Source organism: Apis florea, unplaced genomic scaffold (assembly GCF_048593485.1).
Source record: "Apis florea isolate Af1SG1 unplaced genomic scaffold, ASM4859348v1 contig_3733_pilon, whole genome shotgun sequence".
NCBI classification, from domain to species: Eukaryota; Metazoa; Arthropoda; class Insecta; order Hymenoptera; family Apidae; genus Apis; species Apis florea.
The window spans coordinates 95281-118082 of NW_028256825.1; the positions used below are offsets into that span (position 1 = coordinate 95281).

Below are 22802 nucleotides of genomic sequence, written 5' to 3' on the forward strand. Positions count from 1 at the left end.
ATTTATTGCCACGCGGGTTGGCCATTTCGGCGCACACATATACGCAAATTTGAAAAACCTATCAGCAAATGGTCGATCAAAAGCACGAAACTTAATCGTTTTGTCGGGAAGTCTGCGAAAATCGATGGTCTGCCGTGAATGGCCGCGAGTCAGGTGATTGGTTTATCTTATTATCAACAGTGGATGGGTTATACGGTATTGAAGTTTGAAATGTAAATTTTGAGTATGTGGTTGGAATTGCGACGAGAGACGTGAGTGAATTTTCGTTTGGTGAAAATTTGGCAGACGCGTCGCGTATTTACGGTTATTTTCCGTTGTAAAGGTATAACTATTGGATTTTAGAATTGGGAACACGTAAGAAATTGTATCGTAAGAAATTAATTTAATTGGTAAATATTTGAGATAAGTTTTATTAACAAGACATGCCTTGAAAAAAAAATAGTGAAATAATAAAATATTTGCATAATTTGAGGACATAATAAAAAAAATTAACATTAATTTATGAAGAAGAAATTTTTTATTTTAAATTTAAATTCAATAATTAAGTATTGTATAGCACAAAATTTAATTTTATATTTAAGGACTATAAATTATAAAATTATAAAGTTTTGTAAATACAAAGTATTTAATGATGTAATGATAATCATAAATGTTAGATTAATATTCAAAAGAATATTTACATTGTTTATATTGCAATGTATGCAATATTACACATGAAAATAAACATGTTGCATTACATACATAAATACACGTGTATTTATTTAGCAACTTAGAATGTAATTTATGATAATTTTATTTTTTCATCAAATAATTATCTCACGTAACATATCATGCAATATAATCAATTTCTAGAATCATGATTTAGCATTTTCTTGCAACATGATAATGACATGTAGAAGTTGTTAAAATATTTGAATGTTGATTCGTTCTATTTTCATGATATTGCATATCTAGCAAACAATCTTAAATTACGCATCTTGTTTTCGTTTTATCATCGTAAAGTCAACTATTGCTTCGAGGACACGAGCTTATCAAATATTTTTACATCTCGTTTAATTTCTCTCTCTTTTAAAATACATATTACTCACACATTGTTAAATTTATCGATCTTCGATTAAGCGTGGTTGGCTCTTTTCTTGAATTCGTTGATCATAAAGGAGGAAACCTCATTGGATGATCGAAAATTGAAAGAGGCACGTGTGACCAACGAGCCTCAACCCTAGTAAACGAAGGGAAACCGGATCGTTTTAATTTGTGGCTAGGAGCAGCGGTAACTGGCCATCTTATTGGTCCATATTGGCCTCTCCTGTATCTAAAACGGAAACTCAGGGCGAAATCGGCCGATCGATCGTTCTTTGTTCCTGGTGTAGAAATCCCTGAGGATTCTCGGTCCAATGGGACCCGGGTTCCTTTGTTGCTCAAGCTGGATATCGCAATATCGCTGGAAAAATAAAGTATCGACATCTTTCTTGATATAATCTCTCGTGCTTTTGAAAGGGGAAGAGTTTTCCACTTTTATTCCCATCGATGTATACTTACTTACCTCTGTGAAACTTAAAGCGAATTCAACCTCAATTCGGACCCGGGGCGGGAAGTGGAAGTGGTGGAAAATGGATAAAACACGTTCGTGTATTCATTGAACGCATACTATCCACTGAAATCTTTTTGCATTTTAATAAATTCCGATACAATGGAACAAAGAAATATCGATCGAATTCGAACGTCTCGTTGTAATCAGATGATATTCGAATAGGTTTTTATTCGAATAATTTTCAAATAAAAGTAATAATAATAAGAATAATTTGTTTTTTTTAATAAGATTGAAACTTTTAAAGGATTCGTTATATAATATTAATACATTATTACTTGAGTAAAATTTGGTCATTTTTAACAGTACATATTTTCGTTAAAACGATGTTATCTTATTTGAAACCGAGATAAAATTTCCCAACATTTGTTGCTGAAAAATATAAAAATAAGAATTTTTAATTTCTTTGTCTAATAATTTCGAGTTAAATTGAGTTAACTCCATGCAATTTTTAAGAATATTCAATGGAAATGTTTTTATTGATATAGAAACCTGTATTTTGATTTGTTTTATATTTTTAATATGAAGTTACTTTAGAAATATCCATGTTCTATTTTGAACTTTATTTCTTTCCGCTACAAACTCGTTTCGAAAAACTCGAGTCACGTTTCGGGATAATCTATGTCCAAATCCTGTTCTTATTTCCAACTAGTAAGAAGCTCTCCTTAGCAAAATCTACGTCAACTATGAAAGATTTAATCTATTTTTATCTGCTTAGAATTATCGTTTCAAAATTTCTTTTCTAGAGAAACAATATACAAATATATAAAATATGGACCATTGTTTTCTAAGAATACTATTACCGATACTTCTCAAATTTGCTTCTACGTAAATTTCTTTTAAATGAAGATCAAGAATATTTTTTTATAATGAAAAATAATTGAAAAATAATCAATAAGTAAACTTATTCCTATAATATATTATTTTTAAGAAGAATATTCAAATGAAAATCAGTCAATAGTTATTTTAAAGAAAATATTCTAAAAATATATATTTTTATACTATTTTTAATGCTGAATTCAAATATATCTATAAGAAATAACTTTTTAAATAAATTTTCTATAACCAATAAAAATCGAATTATGGTGAGATTTTCACATAGAAATTGAACACCTTCGATTTGGCAAATTAGATATTTTTTGTATGTATGGTAAAATATAATATTTTTTTAATTTAAAAAAATTATCGACATTAGAAAAAGAATTCATTTTTATCATTTATACATTGATTTATTTTTATGATATGATAATTAGAATCAACGATTCTATTGAAAAGAAGATTAATAAAAGTCGATGTCTCTCAAAATACGAAATCGATGTCGTCATATAGATTATTAGAACGATTTGAAAGTTTATGTACTCGATACTATGTTATGTACTACATGGTACTACATGGAATAATACTTGTGTGATTGTTATCATGTTTCAGCACAAGTCGTTAGTCGTTTCTGATCCATTTCTCGGACGACTTCGCGAAAGACAATAACATCATCTATTCTGGTACGTATTGCGCACATATCTAATCATTCTACGCATTTGGCGTACAATGAGAATTCTTTATTAACACAAATATCTTGATTAATCATTTCTTAAATTTTGATTGATAAATTTTATTATTAATATTAAGAAATTTATGTATACGAACTTAATATATATTTCCTAAATATATAATAAAATATATAAATATAATATTAAAATTTATAATTTGATATCATTTATAATAATAAATATTATCATATAATATAATAAATACTATCACTTATTTGAAATTAAAAAATACAAATTTTACTTTGAATTTCGAAATCAAAATTATATATATATAAGGATATATATATAAGATATATACAATAATAATTAATCAAAATTTCAATAATCTACAACAATAGTTGATATTGGAATATTATATATATATATATATAAAACGATTTTGATTTGGTTGCAATATCCCTATAATATTTATTTTTCTGTAAAAATACATTTCACTATTTAAACTGATAATTCATTATATAGAAAACGCTCGAAAAAACTATTTTTCATGATTTTTTAATAAAAAAACATCAAGTGAAATGTATTATTCTTATTATTTTTTGTTTGTTTCAGTTTTTATTATTATTTGCTGAAGATTAAAAACAAATATTTGGATTAGTTAAATATTTTATTTTGTTTAAAAAAAAAACATAGTGACAGTTACGTCATAAGGATTATTGGTAAATTCCAGATCATTTGAATCGAATTTCATTATTGTTTCGATATAAAAAAAATCATTCGTTAATCCTATTGTTATATAGTAAATTATAAATTTTATTTAAATTGGCATAAATATCGGTATATATTTAATCGAATACATTAAAAAAATTATGTCTTATCGATGATTGATCATCTGTATAATTACTAGTAATGGAAAAACAATGTAAATGAACATTAATGAATCCTCAATACAAAATTTATCATTACACAAATTACTGATAAAGTATTTATTTAAAATCTTTCATTTATTTTCATTATTCGATTCAATTTGTTTGAGTATAGATATAATTGTAATTAACGATGATAGTAATATAACACTTTATTGGATTTAGTAAATTAAACAAATACCATAAAAGAAAAATAATTTTTAATTATTATTTTTAATATTAGTAATCTTTTAATAACAAAAGCCAATGTTGTTTTAAAACGATATTCTATTTCTAATTGTTTTTTCATCCTTTCATTCATTCATTGAATTTTTGACGTTATTATAAAAGAAAATTCATTATTTATTTTTCCTATTATTAGATTTTATAATTTTTTTTTAAATTCTACGAAATTAGTATATTAGAATATTTAATATTTATTAGAATATTTACGATAAACTATTTTTGATAAAATAATAGATATCTTTTAAATGATAAATTACAATTTTTGTAGCTGCTTTAAAATAATTGGTAATTTACCGTTTTTAATATTGCATTTTTGTAACAATTATATATTATTATTTGGTTCTTCAAAAATTAAATTATGTAAAATGTTATCAAAAATTAAACGATTTAATTTCTAACAATTTATAAAAATTTTATCCATCTCATTGAAATGCATAATTCTTTGATTATCCAAACGTTGATCATTTTTATTTCTATAAGATTCAATTTTTTAAAATTTCGATAAAATTTTACCACAAGTAAAAAACAGGTTTCAAAAAAAAAAAAAAAAGAAAAGAAACGAAAAAAAAACACGGAGAAAAACGCAGAAGTTTTTTCCCGAGAGAACTGAACGCAAAACAGCAACAAAGAAAAGAATGAAAGTTCGATAACAACAACCTGTGTTCTTATTTTTCACAGCCCTATCGATCATCAATAATTCATCGCTTGTAATCAAATTCCCATTGAGAGCCGCGGTTTTATCCCCGGCATGTGCTTCCGTTGAAAACTAGGAAATTCGTGGAACGAAAGGAAACTTGTAAAAAAGTCTAGTTCGTTCGATCAGATGTTGGTGATGCGAGACAAGAGTTTCGTCAAGAATTTCTCGAAATTCTCCCTCGATTTGCTATTTGGAAGAGAGAGAAAGAGAGCGTTCGTGTGAATGTATTTCTTAGAGGTAGCGTAATTTCGTGACCGGATATTCCGATATTTGAGTTATTCTCTCGTGAGCGAGTGTTATCGACGAATCGATTGAAATAGAAAATATAATTAAACTAATAAACAATAGATAACAAGACTAATAACAATTGTTCGATGGAGATTTAGTTTAATTTTCTTTCTAAGTTCATATATTTGAAATATGTGTAATTCTAAGAAAATTCAATTTATGGTTGATACATTTTTTTTTAATCTCGTTATTTTGGGACGTCACATTTGACGAGGCTCCAGAAATTTCGATCGATGATCAGGTTGGAAACCGATATCAATTGCGGGTGGGCAATATCCGTCGTTTAATTACGTCAAGCATGGTAGTACGTAGAACTGGTATCGTTAAATTTATTAGCATGCTGCGTGCTGATCTATGTTACACGCCTCCTATTTGGTATTCACATATTGCACACTGCCATTAAACAAGTACCGGTAGTGGTACTGCAAACCTAATAACCGAACAGCCAACGCGAAACATGTGAGCCGAGAATATGAATTCTGCTTTTATTTATGCCAACCGAGAAAGCGTGAACGTTGTATGCGATGGATAAAGTTTAAGTGTAACGTTCGTTATTGATTATCGAATAGCTAGATTTAATAAATTGGGGTAAATCTTTCGAATTGAGTGAATTGTTTTGGAAAGATGCAAATGTGAAAACTGTTGCTATAACATGCAAGTTATTTATGTGAAAAAATGTATGAAATGAATATTTAAATGTGACAACAGAAGAGAATAGAAGATAATGCATATTGTTTGAAATTTTATTTTCTTAAATTTATTGTAATGTTCGCGACTTTAATCATTTTTCGTGAGAAAGACACGTTTTTTAATAAAAAATGATAAGGGTAAAGAGAGTAAGGCTATCTGAAATTACGATCGTATTAGGTTGAAGGAAGTTATAAACTAATTGGAACGTGGAAAATATAGTTAAAATTCTATTTCTAGATTATCTAGAACGAAATTTCATCGTGCTGCGTTAATTTATATTGTACTCGCATTGCAAGCTGTTTAAATGTAGATTCTCATTAAAAAGTTTGTTACTATAGTTCAATTTGTAATATATCGAAACACGATATTCTAAATTCATATGATCAATGCGATAGAGAAAAATGCTCCTTCGATTGAGAAAAAAATCATGGATCAAGTTATTAAACATTTGTGGTCTTCATTTGTGATACAAATTTATTTTCACTTTGAATATTGAATGTTACATACTTACTAACTAAAATATTCGTTACAATTAATAATCTCATTATTAATACTCGATATATTTCCGATAAGCTTACTATTTCATTATATTTTCGAGATCATTCTAAATAATAATATGTTTTACCACAATTTATAAATAAGCGTGATAAATTATTCAAAAATTATTCAATGACGCCAATAATTAACTGTACTTTGATTTCAAATTTTTATTCTTAAACTTTTTCTCCGATAACGAGGATCACAAAAATTTAAAGGAATTTTATATCGAAGGATGAAGTACAATCTAATTGTATTTCAGAGATACAAGATATTAATATATATCTTTTCAATGATTGATTGATTGATTGATCGATAGAAGGCCATAACAAACACAACAATTGATATTTGTTATTATTATTATATAATAAAATAGATATATATAAAATCTAAATAATAATTAAAATTAACAAGATTATTGAACACGAATCTTCAAAACAATCGTTATCGATTTTTGATTGATTAAAATATGAGATTATCGTTAATCTAAAATGTGGAATTTTTTCTTATATCTAATGATAATATAATATTCATTTTATTCGTATATTATATAATGTATTGTTCTAAAAAAAAAAAATGATAATATAAAAGATAACTTCTTTTAATTATTCTTGTTGAAGTTGAAGTAGAGGAAAAGATTGCAGAAAAAATAATTTAGATTTTCAGAATAAATTATTTTTTATTAGTCGAAATTTCACTAACGTGTTACATCCTGCAAATTTCAACGAAGAAGAACTTGAATTCACATTTGACTCTCAAACACCTTAAAGGAGACAGTCATTTTATCGTCGACTTCAGCTAGAATATCTTTCCTTTTGTAATTAAAGATACCAAACATCGTAGACGCCTTCTTCGCATAATCGTTGCCGAGCACAGTTCTTAATCCATTATAAAAGAAAAAAAATTAAAAGAAATTAAAAATTAAATTTTTGTCGGTCAAAGAACATAACAAGAAAATATATAAAACAAATTCGTTAAATTAAAAATATTATCTATTATAATATATTATCTAAATTAAAAATATTATGAATCTAAAATCTACTTGTATGATTGATTCGTATAAATTAATGCTTTTTTACGTTTGATCTATTATAAAAAGATGTTTAAATTTATTTTTATTTACAATTACTTATACAAAAAATGCTTTAATAGTTATTTCTTTCGATATAACTTTGTAAAAATATAAACAAATATTCTATAATTTATGACAATGATATTGCTATGATAGATTTTTTTAATATTTCTTAATATAGATATTAATTTTTTTTTCTTTTCTTTCTTCTAAAAATAAAAACATATAAATAAATTTTTTATATTATTATGAGAAAAAAGCAAGGCCCTAGTTTGTTTGGTTGTATATAAAAAATTTGATAAACGTCGAATAACATTGATATAAGTAAAATTCCATTATATTTCCATTTAAATTTCTATTGTGTATATTCGATTCGATTTTTCAAGTATGTCGATTAATCAACATGCTTGACAATGTTCGACCGGCATGGATAAAATGAAATTGTCACGAACAGAAAGTCGAGAGACTGTAACAAGCTAAAAATTGAAATTTCCGTAAAGATGATACGAGAGTATAACCGAACAAAAGTCGTTAAGTTTCAGCGGACATTGCAGATTTTCCCGGTTAAATTGAACGTACTGAGAAAAGCATGCGTGTGCAGTTAGTAGTTCACTAACAAGGTATGATTAAAGCAAACCCGTTGAGCTAAAATATATTCCTTTTTTCTCGTCCTTATAAAAACATCTTGTTATAATATGTATGTATCTTTCACTAACGATGTCGTGGCCAATCGGATTATCAAAGAAGTAAAGGAACAGACGATCTTTTATGAGAGAATTAAAAAATTAAGAATGTAACGCGAAACATTAAAATGCAAACACAAAAGTCCATTTATTTCCTGGAGCACTGTGAAATATCGTGGAAATGCTAAGATGACATCTTACTCATAATAACTAATACAAAAGAATAATTTTATGAAACTCAAGACAAATTTATTATATTAAATTACTTTTTTCTTGAATCATGGCTTTATGAAATTTGTCGAATTATTTATATAGGCTTCTATTTCGAAGCAATATAAATTTTATGATCAACAATATTTATCAATTGATATATATATTATTATAATTATTCAAGAATTATCGTAAAAATACTCACATAAAAATATCACTCATTTCTTTCAATTCACTATGCAAGAAGATTAATTACTCGCTCCAAAAATGAAAAAAAATATATATATAAAAAGAGAAAAAAATTTACAGATAGATGAACTTCAATTCTCGATTTAATATTTTAAACGCGCACACGTCACCATGAAAAATTACAATTTAATTCCTTTCAATTAGCGCGTACGAGACGGTATTCCCGCGATTAACATCGCCGTTCGATAGGATTTCAATTGAAACGAATGCTCGTAGAAACGTAATAACGCCTATTATCGCTTACACGTGCCTCCTTTGTTCGACGTGGCTGGTAAGCAACGGCCAACGAATGCCAGTGCGAGTGTATCGTGGACATGGAGCAGTCTCGAGGAGGAATAGTCTGGTTGGGGTGGGTTTAGGTCCCCGCGACACAATAAACCATTCCACGGAAGGCAAAACACAAGCCACGGCGCCGCTATAACCAAAGCCCAACGTGCTGCTTCATTATGCGGTGCGACGTGGCAAACTGCCAAGACCTCTTTGATAAAGGAGGTGGCCACGTTATACCAGATTCTCACTCCGTTCCATCGCCACCGCCTTTCCGCCCTTTCGTCGTAACATGGTGCTGCTGTCCATCCTCTGACGCACATCCTTGACTCTCTGGTACACCAATAAGTATCTCCCCTCCTCCTCTATTGGGTTGGGCGCGGACAAAGAACGGTGGAAAGTTGTGTCGAGGGGAATATACTTTCTGATGTATGCTTCCTTCGTCTCTTTTCCACAGCTCGTTTCTTCCGGTCACGATCGGACCAGTTGTTACGAGATCTTTGATTCTAAGGGTTTTTCAAACGGATTTCGATTTTCCTCGATGGAAATCAGAGATCGAAAGGTGTTAGATATTATGGTTAATTCCTTTGAAATGGATTTTTTTTTAAATGAATGTCATAAAATATTATTATGGATTTATTAATAAAAAAAAAAAAAGGAAATAGACAGTATGTGAAATTTGAGATTTTGAAAATCGAATGGTAATGACAAAGTTATAAATATTTAAAAATTCAATGACAAAGAAAAATGTGTTATCAATCGAATCTCTTGATACACATATACATAGTTATTGAATTTTATATTTGATATAAAGGACAAGATTTATGTTTCAAACTTAGATTAGCATGTTATTACAAAGCAGTGATAAAGCAATGAAGCGATAAAGCAGTGATAAGACATGTAAAGAATTTAATAAACTTTTTGTGTTTTTAAATCACTATTATAAATATCATGTTTAATGTTTTAATAATTGATAATTAAATGAAATAATCTTAAAATAATTTATAAATTTTAGATTTTATTACAAGATTATTATATTCAGATTGAATTCTTTACAATAAAAGAAATATAGTGAATAATCTATGTTTTCTAATGCAGAAACAAAAAACGATTCAGCTTGAGAATGTATTTGAATGAAAAATTATTCGAGAAATATATTTACTAACATATGCATATCAGAACAGATATAAAGTGATTCATCGAAATGAGATTGATCAGTTTTATTTCAATCGCCAATCATCAACAGTTACTATAACATAACTAATTGTAAGTCTATTAAGATATTTAAATTACAAATAATTTAATTGAATTTTAAACTAATTTTCAATAATAAAATTAATTTTTTTGTGATTTTAAATTCCAAGTGTAATGAATGTGTGTTCCTTTCGATTGCTATCAAATGTTGAAAAAGTATAGAAATCATAAAAAAATATTTCAAATGAAAAATATTTCTTATTTTAATATTGAAATTAAATATTAAGTTTTTTTTTGTATATTTTATTCAAAAACATTAAAGATAATTTTAATGATTTGTTTACATTATGGCATTTATCACTTATGATAAATACATTGGTTATAAATTAATCATTAATTAATTAATTAATTAACAATAATATTAATAAATATATATATATAAAATTTATAATTATTATAAAAATTATTATAAAAAAAAGACATAAGATGCATCAATCAAAATCCAATTCAATTTTTTTTTTTACAATATTTGAAAATATCTTTACAAATGAAAAAGGAAAGCATCTTTTGAATCGTTTTAATGGTGAAATTTCCTTTAAAAACTCACGTAACTTCGAAAACTTCACGTTTTACTAACTTTAGACAAACTTACCGGAGCATTAATAATTTTTCTTTCTAAAAATGTTGCGTCTTACGAATTCTACTGAAAGTAACGCGGTATGGAAGCTGTGTTACACTTTAAAAGTTATTTCAAATATTCATCGTGGTAATATTCAGTGAACGTGTTCGTTGTGGTTGTAACGTGATATTGAAATATTCATTTTGCTTTTAATCATTCAATCGCAATATTTTATTTTTAGAATGCAGTCTTAACATTCAGTTTATCTATCGTTTTATATATTTATTTTATCTTCTACGTTCAAAACATTGTAACTCATTATATGATTATATTTACAATCAATAATAACTGACTAATTAATTTGTTAGAATATTTCGCGTGAGAAAAGAAAAAAATCTACACAATATCTGCGTTTAATTTCGAAACAATTTTCTCATTATTTTTTAAAAAATATTTAAACATATTGTGTCAACTTAGACAGAAGTCGAATTGCAGAAAAATCTTTTCTCCGAATTCGATGATTTTTAAATACACAGGATGTTTTGTAACTAGCGATCAAATAGCAAATGATTCCACGTGAATGGAATAAATCGAAAATATAGAATAAAATTTTTTTCATTTGGATAAATCTTTTTTGAGATGCTGTAATTATGCCTATGTCTATAATCATTAAAACTCATTCAACGAGCTATTGTTAAAGTCAAATTTAATCTATAAAATGTATATAATACATCACATAAACACATCATGGTATTTAGATATACAATGATTGATCTAATGTAATATAATCGCATACACGTAGTATCTATCCATAGAAAGCTTGAATATATAACATATCCTACGTCCTAATATATACAGTTTAATATATAATATTCTCTACAAATTACATTCGCATGATAGAATTATATCCGACTCGATCTCTCGATCGATACCGACTTTCAGTCGTATAATGTTCCCTATCCTGTAAGGGCGAATACTTTTTGATCCACTTTCTTCGCAAACTGTCGTAAAACTGCGTCTTACCGGTATGCCATGCTACGTCTAGCGTACCAGCGTATTTCGTATCGGGTTATCGAAGAAACAAAATGGAGAAAAGGGGCGGTAGGTGCAACAAAGTTTTCGTACCTCTCTGCGTATTTTTCTATCCGGCTTATATAACCTTAGAGCCGAATGTTTCGCGGAGATTACCTGTCAGGATACGTATTTCCCGCTGGAAAGATTTTACCAAGGTATTTTGAACACGGAAACGACGAGCCTCGGCAAAAGATTTCTTAAATGTATTCGCTCGTCTTATTTGTATCTATCGCTATTTTTCATTTGTACTTATTATGATTGTTCCACCTTTAATTTATTTGACAGAGCAATAATGAAGATTGCGGCATGAAATAGACGAATAGTTTCTAAATTTCTAAATTTATGAATTCGGTATGGATATTGAGAAAATTTTGATTCGTTATCCTTGGAAAATTGAAGAAGTAAGATTGTAGCTCTAATATCATTTAAAACGTATATGCGATGAAAAATAATTTTGAAATAAGATTCTACAAAATTTTAATCTATTTTTTTTTCTTATTTTTTTCTATAAGGAAAATCATCCTTGTATGTCATCCTTATACTTGCTCGTATATTCGATATTTGATATTTGACTTTTCCTTCTTGAAAATATTTGTACATTTAGAATACCATATTGTGTATTGGTATAGTGTATATATTAGAATATTATAAAAAGTTTTAAACCAATCAATAAATTGATAACAAATGATTTTGATAATGGTGTATATCGTAATGATATCGCAATAATATTAAGCTTTTAATTACATAAAAATTTTAGACAATATCATGTTGATAAAAATTCGAGGACAAAAATATTCCATGCATTATATTATCAACATCACTCGATAACATATAAAAGTTATATATATATGACAGTTTTTTCTTCTCAATGTATTTATATCATAGTTTCAAAGCAAATATGTTCGCTACGTCTTCACTGGGAATCAGCATATTTTTTCTACTTGTAATGTGAGTACTTTCTACTTTTTTTTTTTTTTTTACGATATGATTTACATTGACCCTTTCGATACAGTATTGTATTATTTTTTATACTATAAGTGATTAATTTTTATTTTTTGATAATTATTATAAAATAAAGTGGAATTAAAATGTCTTTTTTATCACATATTTACGGATATCTCAATAATGTTTTACAATAAATCATTTTTATCTTAATTCATTATTACGATTATTTTTTATTCCAGTTATATAATATATATTTACAATTTCCAATTGTATTAATTCTTATAGAATATAAATACTTATATTGAAAGAATTAATTACAATTCCTGTTTTCTTAAAGTAATCTTAATAAAATATGATACTTAGAGCAAATTAAGCAAACTAAACTGAATTATTTTATGTTCAATTATTTTATATGATAGTGATTTTTCAAAGATGGATTGTTTTTGCAGATCTGTAAGTGGTGAAGTTGCTAATAATACTAATGTGGATTATTTACGATTTCCACCTAATTTTCTTTTGGGAGCTGCGACAGCCGCATATCAAATAGAAGGAGCTTGGAACGTGAGCGGTATGCAATTCAAATTTTAATTTTCATCTTTAAATCTGTTAATTTTTCTAATATTTTTCATTTTGTTTTAAAAATGTAGATAAAGGAGAAAGTACTTGGGATCGGTTCGTTCATTGTCAAGGTAATCGCGTTTATAATAATGATACGGGAGATATTGCCGCGAACTCTTATTATAAATACAAGGAAGATGTCGCTCTTTTGAAGAAAATTGGAGTAAATATATTTTAACATATTATTATGAAAACTAATTTTAATTTGATTTAGAATAATTTCACATGTTGGTGTTCTTATTGATTAAAATTATTTTTAAATCCAATCAGATTACTACAGAAATTAATACATCGGTTAAATAGTTTTATTCCATTTATTAATTATTTTCTTTTTTTTCTTGGTAATTTAATTTTTTAAAAGAAATCTCAATTTAAAACTTTTATTGTTATAATTTTTCTCGTTTGAACTTTTGCTAGAAAAATATATTTTATTACTTAATTCTCCTTTTTTCTTGTGATTAATTATAACATATTAAGAGATATTAAATTTTTAATTTCCAAATATTAGAGAAGAAATGATTTTTATCTTTACAAATATACGAGAATTTGCTTAAATGATTTAACAGTTTAAGTTACACAGAATTACATGTGTCAAAATGTTATTCCTTATTATCTGCTCGACATATTAGAATATTAGACAGACATACATAACGAAGTTTCTTGAAATATATCGAGAGATTGTACGATTTAAATATTTCTATCTCTTAGTTATATGTTACAATTTCCAATATAATCCAATATAATTGAGTGGCAGAATTGTTCAAATAGAAAAATTAAATTTATAAAAATTGCACTGTCTTCATACAACATCATTAATGATATTAAGAATTGCACGATACAATTTTAAAAGAATAATCTTGATCATTGAAAATCTAATAAAAAAATTATTGATTATTTAAAACTCGTTCTATTAATCATTAAATATTAATAAAAGTCAACAATAAATCAAATCTTCTTATCTTACAGTTTAAATCGTATCGTTTCTCCGTTAGCTGGCCACGAATTCTACCAACTGGCTTCTCGAACAAGATCAGTGAAGATGGCATTCGATATTACCATAATCTCATCGATGAATTGTTGGCAAACAATATCGAACCTATGATGACGCTTTACCATTGGGATCATCCGCAAAATTTGGAAGACGCGGGTGGCTGGTTGAACTCAAATATGGTCGATTGGTTCGGTGATTATGCGAGAATTGTGTTTTATGAATTCGGTTCGAAAGTGAAACGATTCATTACGATAAACGAGCCAAAATCCATATGTCTGGACGGCTATTCGTCCGGTATAAACGCGCCTGGCAAAAAATTTCACGGTATCGGCGAATACTTGTGTATGCACAATGTAATCAAGGCGCATGCAAGAGCCTACAGAATTTACGAGAAAGAATTTAAGAAGAAGTATAATGGCCAAGTTGGTTTCTTGATCAGTATAATGGCATACATACCTAGGAATTTGTCAGATGCGTATGCTGCGGAAGTTGCTTTCCAGTTCAATGTCGGCTGGTGTCTGCATCCAATTTACTCGAAGGAAGGTGATTACCCAGAATTGATGAAGAACATGGTGGGTAACAAAAGCTTGGAGCAAGGTTTCACGAAATCTCGTTTACCTACATTTGAGTCAGATTGGATTGAATACATACGGTATTAGATAATTTCTTTTGTTAAAGTTAAAGTTTTCTTAAAAATGATGATTTTATCTCAGAATATCTTACGATATACTATTAGATTAATCGTGTCTTGATTTCATAATTTATTGTTAAAAGATACGATCAATATGTTTCATACGTAATTATAAGTAATTTAATAATTTCATAATTTAATTTAAATTATTTAATATTTTAATTATATCAATATATAATAAGATCTTTATTCTAAATTTCTGATTTATAAGATAATATTTTTAAAACATTTACAAGATTGATTACATTAAGATATTTTTATGTATTATTTGGATAATCATGCAAGGAACATGACTGATGAGAGAGAACATTTTAAATCGAGTATTAATTCTTTTTATACAGAGGAAGCTCTGACTTCTTGGCTGTGAATCATTATACTTCAAGGTTAGTTACACTTGGTTCTATGGGACAGTTACCATCTCAAAAAAATGATGAAGGAGTGAAAGAATTCACGGATAGTTTCTGGAAGTCGTCAGCATCAGATTGGTTAAAAGTATGCAAAGTTTACATTATAAATTCTTATAAATTTTTTATTTGAAACTTGAATCGTTCATATAACAGAGATTCATACATGATATTGATACTAAAAAAGAGCTCAAACGAATTAATGAAAAAAAAATTTATCGAGTTATAACATTTAAATCTAAAAATATTATGTCGGCAAGTATATAAAGATCTTTATATTGATTAAACTAACGTGTTACAATAATCATTGGTTCCAGGTTGTACCTGAAGGTTTCCGGATTGCTCTGAAATATTTGGCAACATATTATGGAAATCCTCCAATGTATATCACTGAGAATGGTGTTTCCGATCTTGGAACACTCAACGATGATGATAGAATCTATTATTATCGAGAATATTTAAAACAGATGCTTCTCGCCATTTACGATGATAAGGTAAATGTACAAGGATATTTGTTGTGGTCCCTTATAGACAATTTTGAATGGGCCAAAGGATATCGGTAAGTAATTATACATTAATTTATATTAATTATGTCTTATTTAAATTTTTTATACTATAAAATATCTTAAAATTGAATTAACTTTATTACACTATTAAATTAATAATTATTTGGTTCATTTATTTAGAATTTTATTAATGTTTTGAAATTTTTTTTTTCTTCTGAAGATATTAAATCAGAGATTAGTATGTTTTATTAGAAACTATTAAATTAATTACAAGAATTAATAATTTTAATTTTTAGAGATCGTTTTGGTATTGTATACGTCGATTTTAATGATCCAAATAGGACACGTATATTGAAAAAGTCTGCTTCCTGGTGGCAAAAAGTTATAGCTGCTGGAAAAATTGATACATCTTAAATTATCTTGACTTATCTGCAAGAAAATAATAAAATATAATATATATTATAATTCTCATGAATTTGCCAAATATTAATAATGTTTTTGAAAATTACCGTTAATATAAGCACAACTTATATAATTTTTCTTGTTGTAAATTATAAATTTTAATTGATATTCTTAGTAAAATTATTAACATGTCAATATTTAATATATTTTTCTTCTATAAAATTAATATATATTATATATGACTTCATTTAAAAATAGCGATTATCTAAAAAAAGAAAAACGTAATGTCTCTGAAAGGAAATAGTCCTTCAAATAATATTTATACTTTGTTCTTATTTTATCATTGTACATTTTTATACTTGCTTTACTTTAAAAATCGGGCAGGATAAAATCAGCCGAGCCTAAAGTCGGATCTTGAAGAAAATCTTTGTTCCCCCGAGTAAATATTAAGCAGATAGTACGTGTGTATAATATATGCAGAGAGACTGGAAATCTGTGCTTTTGAATCCCCACGTGAAGGATTAACTATCCGTAGTCTATTCGGAACTGAGAAAATTTAGAGCACTTTAAGGCCGAGTGGTGCTATATCCGGTTAATTATATCAACGAGGAGGAGAAAAAAGAATTGGTAAACGATTCGAAAAAAGAGTGACAGAAGCGTGGACCGACGAAAATAAAGAGAAATTAGCGAAGAAAAAAATAAAGGAAATACGTTGGATAGGAAGATAAAAAGAGATTGCTGGCGTTAAATATTCCACACGTCCACATTTAATCCTTTTCGTAATATTCGTGAAGTGAGTTTTTCCTAGTTTTTAACGATGTAAACAATTATACTTTTTAAAATAATAACGAAAGTTTTTTGTTCATTAATAACAGTGAATATAATATATAATAGAGATACAATGATTAAAGATATTATTTAATAATAACTATTTAGATACATTTGATTTAATAATTAAGATGATAATGTATTTTTATTTTTGTAAATCGAATTTTAGACATTCAAATAGTAATAAATTGCTGTTGAGTTATGAAAATATATTATTTTAGAACTTTTTTGAGGCTCATAGATAGAATGAGTAAAATTTTTAAATATATTTATTGATTATTATTTTATTTTATTCTGTTTCTATTATATTATATGATCAATTAATAGAAAAAAGATTGAGAAAAATTCTGATATATTACATTTAATTTTTATGATATATTATACTTTAAATTTTTTAAAAATAATTGTATCTTTTTTTCAATTATATATATATATATATATATATATATATTGATAGCAATATTCGGCGATTCGATAAACGAAAGAGGAAACTAAATTCCTTTTTATATCGTATCTAAACTACATGCGATAATCGAGAAATATCAGGAAGATTTTCAAGATGGCGATATTGTGTAATTGTAAAAAGTTCGTGGAGGCGACAAGCGAAACAATAAACGCGAGAAAATCGTATGAAACAATGGTGAAGCAGCTTGCACGTTTCTCCTTTCGTTTCTTTCTTTTTTTTTCTCTCTTTCACAGTTACTCGAGTTGATTTCGATACATTTTTCTGACAAACGGTCTCGAGCCATTTGTTCGACAATATCGCGATTCTTAACGTTTGCCTTTACTTTCAGCTTTTCGAGAAATTCGAAAAGCGCGTTATCAAACGCAGAAATAAGGAAGTTCTTTGAAGTAGGTAGGTTTCATGAGCGGATGGCACTCGAAGAAGAAGGAAAATGTTCTTCTCATAGATTTCTGATTATTATTTTTTTTCCACGATGAAGAGGTTTCTTTCATTTTGTTCGTTTCATGTTAGTATTTTTCTCTTTTAGATTTTTTAGTCGAAAAATTTAAGAATTAATTAAAGAATATAAAACTTAGTGGAAAAAGAAATTTCATTAATTTACTTTAATATTATTTTCAATGAAATTATAAATCTTGTTAAGAATTCGATATTATATTTTATGTTTTCAGATTATTTAAAAATGACTAATTTTAAATTTTTATTATTCTTTTTCATTTCAATCATCAATTCGTTAAAATGAAATTTCATTCTTACTCGATTTCATTTGTAATACAAAATATTTCATTGATATACGTTAATATTTGAAATTAAATGATTGCTTTTTACACTTTTGCTTTTACATTTTTGTAATATTCTAAAATAAAAAACCAAAAATACGTCCTTTTTCTCATTTCATTTTTTTATTCACTATTTTCGAAATCTACATCATTGTTTAACATTTTGAAATTTTGATAATTTATCAATATATCGATATTATGATTATGTATATTATTTATGATCGTTAAATAAACATATTCCTAATCCAAAAAAAAATTTATGTCACGAACAATATATTTACTATTACGAAATCATTTATTTGAGTTTAATATTTAATTTTAATATTTTATATTAAATGGAACGAATTAATTTCTCTTCTTCTTCTGATCCATAGAAAGTTTATGCATATATAAAACAAGTTTTCTAATGATCTTAATTATAGAATAAATGATTAAAAATACTGCGAAACTTAAAAATACTATAATATCGTTATCGCAGTATTGATACCACGATTGCCAAGCCAAAGTACTTCGAAAATATGGAGCACCTTTGTGTCGAATCACGTACTCTGTCCACCAAATAAGAATATTTAATGAATCGTATGGCAAATCATTTATAAGCTTTCGAAGATTTATTATATTTTTCTTATATCTGAAACAACCACCATAAAATTGAAGAATTAATTAAATAAATATAAAATAAAATGAAAATATCCATTATACATTTTAACAAATTATTAATTTATAAATAAATAAATTTGAATTTGAAATAAAAAAATTTTATATTGATAAATATTTATATGCTATTCATATATTCATATATGTATTCTGTAAAACTGAAATATTTTTACATTTTTTTGCAAAAATTAAAAAATCATCAATTAAAATAATTAAAATAGAATATATAAATAATATTAGAGAAATATGTATGTATGTTTATTAGATACTAAAACAGATTAGAATATCTATGTATTTATACTTAAATAATTTTTTTATAGCTTTTCATAATTGTTTACATATATAATGTAAATCCATATTATGTAAGTACAGTTTTAATCTAAAAATATTGATTTTGAACTATTTAAATTTCTAATTTAATGAAATAATTTTTATCAATTATTTTTTATCTGCTATTAATTTTTCAAATATTTTTTGCCTTTAATACTTACTGTTTATTATTAATCATTTCATGAATAGCAGATTCTAACTCGTCTCTCGTCAAAGTTTCAATGTTTAAACGTTTTGCAATACCATGATTTATTGCTATTTTTACTTGATTTTCCTGATCGGAAAATATTGGTATACCGAGAAGCGGTACTGCATGATGTATAGCTTCTTGAGTACTTTGCAATCCTCCTTGGTAAATATAAAGCTTGAGATTTGGATGAGCTGTGAAAAAATGAATATTATACACGAATATGGATTATTCAAAATTTTTCAGATCATAAGATATTTCTCGATGGATAAAGGATATTATACCGAGCAAACTTTTTTGAGGCAACCATTTTGTAATATAAATATTTTTAAGTTTTCGTAATGGTTCATTCTCATATTTCCATACCACTTTATAAGGCAATTTTTCAAACACATCATAAAAGATTTCTTGAATATTGTTTGAAATAATTGAAAATTTTACAGTGTGGCCCATTGAGAAATAGATAAACCCATTTGTTGCATTATCAACAAATTCTTTTAGATCCTGTACACAAAAGGTATAGATATATCAACTGTTTGTAACAGAATAAATGATATAAATCAATCCGGCATTGATAAAGCATTAAAGAACCATGAAATAATACATAATAATAATGCATAATAGCATATAAAAAATAAAATAATTAAATACTTTTAAATTGACTTAAAGAGAACGTGAAAAGATTTTTGAAATTATTTAAAATAAAATTCAGCATTCTATATAAATAGAATGAAAAAAAAAATTGAAAATCAAATGCATTATAATTATTGTAAAAATGTATTACGTATGAATATTATGAACATCATATAATAAAAAAAGTATAAGATACATTATATCTATTACTAAAATTTTTAATATTTTTATTATTGCCTATATAATTTGGTTGCAAGTTCTGTTTTCGATAAATATTTACACTGATATTTTAGATAAAATATGATAAAATAGGAATGGTCGAATACTCTTTTAACTAATTGTACATTCTAATTGTAATTTTTATAAATATATTTTCAATTTCAAGTAATAATAAATCATAATAAAAGTTGATCATACCTGTGGCAAAGGTTCCGAATAATCAGCAACATGGATCGAATGAAATTTGATTATATTCGGTAGTTCTGGTCGTGCATACGACGTAATTTGATTTTCGTTAACAAATATGAGACTGGTATTTCTTATAATATCTTTAATCGGAGATAAAAATGGGCCAAAATGCTTATCGACTAATTGTTGATGAGCAGGGAAAGATTTATAATGCATTGTGTAAATAAAATTCCACATGATATAAAAATTGTTCAATCTCTGCCAAAATGACAAATTAGTCCCTGTATTCGATTCCATTTCCCATGTATTTTCGTGAGAGGGTAACACGAAATTTCCTAACATGTAAGTGTCAATTGTCATCAATCTAAATGCGCTTAATCCTGTAATTATACGAAATTTATGTTCTTTGGTATTATTTTATTTAATGTTATTTAATAAATTTAAAAAGATTATTATTGATCGTGATCAAAGATTTATTAATTAAAGGGAGCAAATTCGAGATGTAAAAAAAAGAAATGATGATTAAAACCATTTCGATTAAATAATAATTTTAATTTTAATATTTCAAATAGAAGTTGAGATAAAAATATGATTGAAATTAGATGATGAACAGTTTTTTTGTAATTGATTAGATTAGATTTCATTTAAGAAAAGCAAGCTTTATTTTTATAAATGTTTTGCACTTACAAAAAATTTATTTATTATTTGTCAATAAGAATTTATTTGTCAAACAAATACTTTTGTTCACCAATATATAAAGTTTTATGATTTTATTTATAAATGTGACATTTTTGTATACTAATTTTTGTGTTTATTTTTAAAATTTTTCTACAATAATTATATTAAATGATTTTAAAATTTATCAAATTTTATTAGACAATTTATTAATAATAACTTTAGTAAATAATAATAATAAATAATAATGTAAAAGAATTACCTATAATAGGAGCATTAAATCTGTCAGCAAATGCATATAAAGCTGGTGTAGCAAGCATCTGTATCATTATTAGATCGAACTTTTCTTTACTATCTGGAGCGTAGAGTTTTTTAACTTCCGGATGTTCAAATATTCTAGCTGCTATATGCAAACATGTAACAAACACGTCGTCTTTCATAAATGATATAAAAGATTTGCGATTCAGACGTAGTTCGGCGTAATTTGGTAAGTATTTGAGATCGACATTAAATTTAATCTGTCTCAAATTCGTTGAGTTTATAGCGGGAATAGGATTGCACGTTATAAGTACCAATTCGTGGCCACGTTTGATCAATTCTTTCCATAATGGTTGAAATGGAACATGGTGACTGTATACTGGTACATGTAGTATAGCTAAGATTCTGGCACCATTTAACTGATTTATAATATTTATGAAACACAGTGTGAATATTACGATCCCGTTCTTATACTTCATGTTGAACGATTTAGAACATACTAACTACATAAAGAAAAAAAAAATTAAGCATTATATTACGTCTAAATTTCTGACGTTAAAATAAGTTCAAAATAACTATTTAGATATGTTATCACTATTTTAAAGTTTATTTGATAATGCAAAATTCATTTATATAACTCGCTGCATTATTCAAAATGTATTTTAATTTTAAATCTACATATTATGAACAGTCAGTTTCATGTTCATAGTACAGAATTTATATAATTTGCTAAATATTCATTATATCTCAACAAAATTTTTATTCAAAATTGATTTTTCATTTATTATTTCATTGATTTTTATTTATTTTGTTAATAATCAAAATTTTATTTACAAATAAAAGATTATAAAATAAGTATAAAACATATATACATAATATATTTAAACTTCAAATTTTAAAAGTTATAATTTTAAAAGTTAAAAATTATTAAATTGAAATAGTGTGACATATGTACATTATTTGATTTCAAATTTAAAAATTAAACTAAAAAAACTAAATTATCATTCGCAGACATTTTTATCAACAATTTTACAAATAGAATGCATATCATTTGATTATATAGTATATTTATTTGTTTATCCAACTCTATGAAATCATATATATTCTGGCAAGAAATTCTTTTGTCAGTTTATTGTTGGATTTTTTTTTAATTGCATTGTTATTTTTTCATTTGTAAATAAGTATTTACATTTATAATTAGTTTTTTAAAATTTTATTTTT

At 26.1% G+C, this 22802-nt stretch overlaps 2 protein-coding genes across 4 annotated transcripts; one reads left to right on the forward strand and one right to left on the reverse strand.

Annotated features, from left to right (window-relative positions):
• The first annotated feature begins 3027 nt into the window (after positions 1-3027).
• Positions 3028-16556, forward strand: LOC100870762 (myrosinase 1). 3 transcript variants are annotated; one of them, XM_086914760.1, is made up of 9 exons: positions 3028-3087; positions 10018-10185; positions 12564-12754; positions 13201-13319; positions 13399-13532; positions 14336-15012; positions 15393-15543; positions 15773-16014; positions 16258-16556. In XM_086914760.1, the coding sequence occupies exons 3-9, from the start codon at positions 12675-12677 to the stop codon at positions 16373-16375; spliced, it is 1521 nt and encodes a 506-aa protein (XP_086770886.1). In that variant the 5' UTR covers positions 3028-3087; positions 10018-10185; positions 12564-12674; the 3' UTR covers positions 16376-16556. The 3 variants fall into 3 exon arrangements, with proteins under 3 accessions (XP_086770886.1, XP_086770887.1, XP_031775643.1); XM_086914761.1 differs by lacking the exon at positions 3028-3087 and having other exon boundaries at positions 10113-10185; positions 12692-12754; XM_031919783.2 differs by lacking the exons at positions 3028-3087; positions 10018-10185 and adding an exon at positions 12092-12207.
• Positions 16557-18534: 1978 nt separating this feature from the next.
• LOC100870638 (UDP-glycosyltransferase UGT4) lies at positions 18535-22103 on the reverse strand. Its single transcript, XM_012493315.3, has 5 exons — positions 21586-22103; positions 20658-21028; positions 19892-20111; positions 19582-19801; positions 18535-19064 (listed from the first exon to the last, which is right to left on the reverse strand). The coding sequence occupies exons 1-5, from the start codon at positions 22058-22060 to the stop codon at positions 18779-18781; spliced, it is 1572 nt and encodes a 523-aa protein (XP_012348769.2). The 5' UTR covers positions 22061-22103; the 3' UTR covers positions 18535-18778.
• Between the last annotated feature and the right edge of the window lie 699 nt (positions 22104-22802).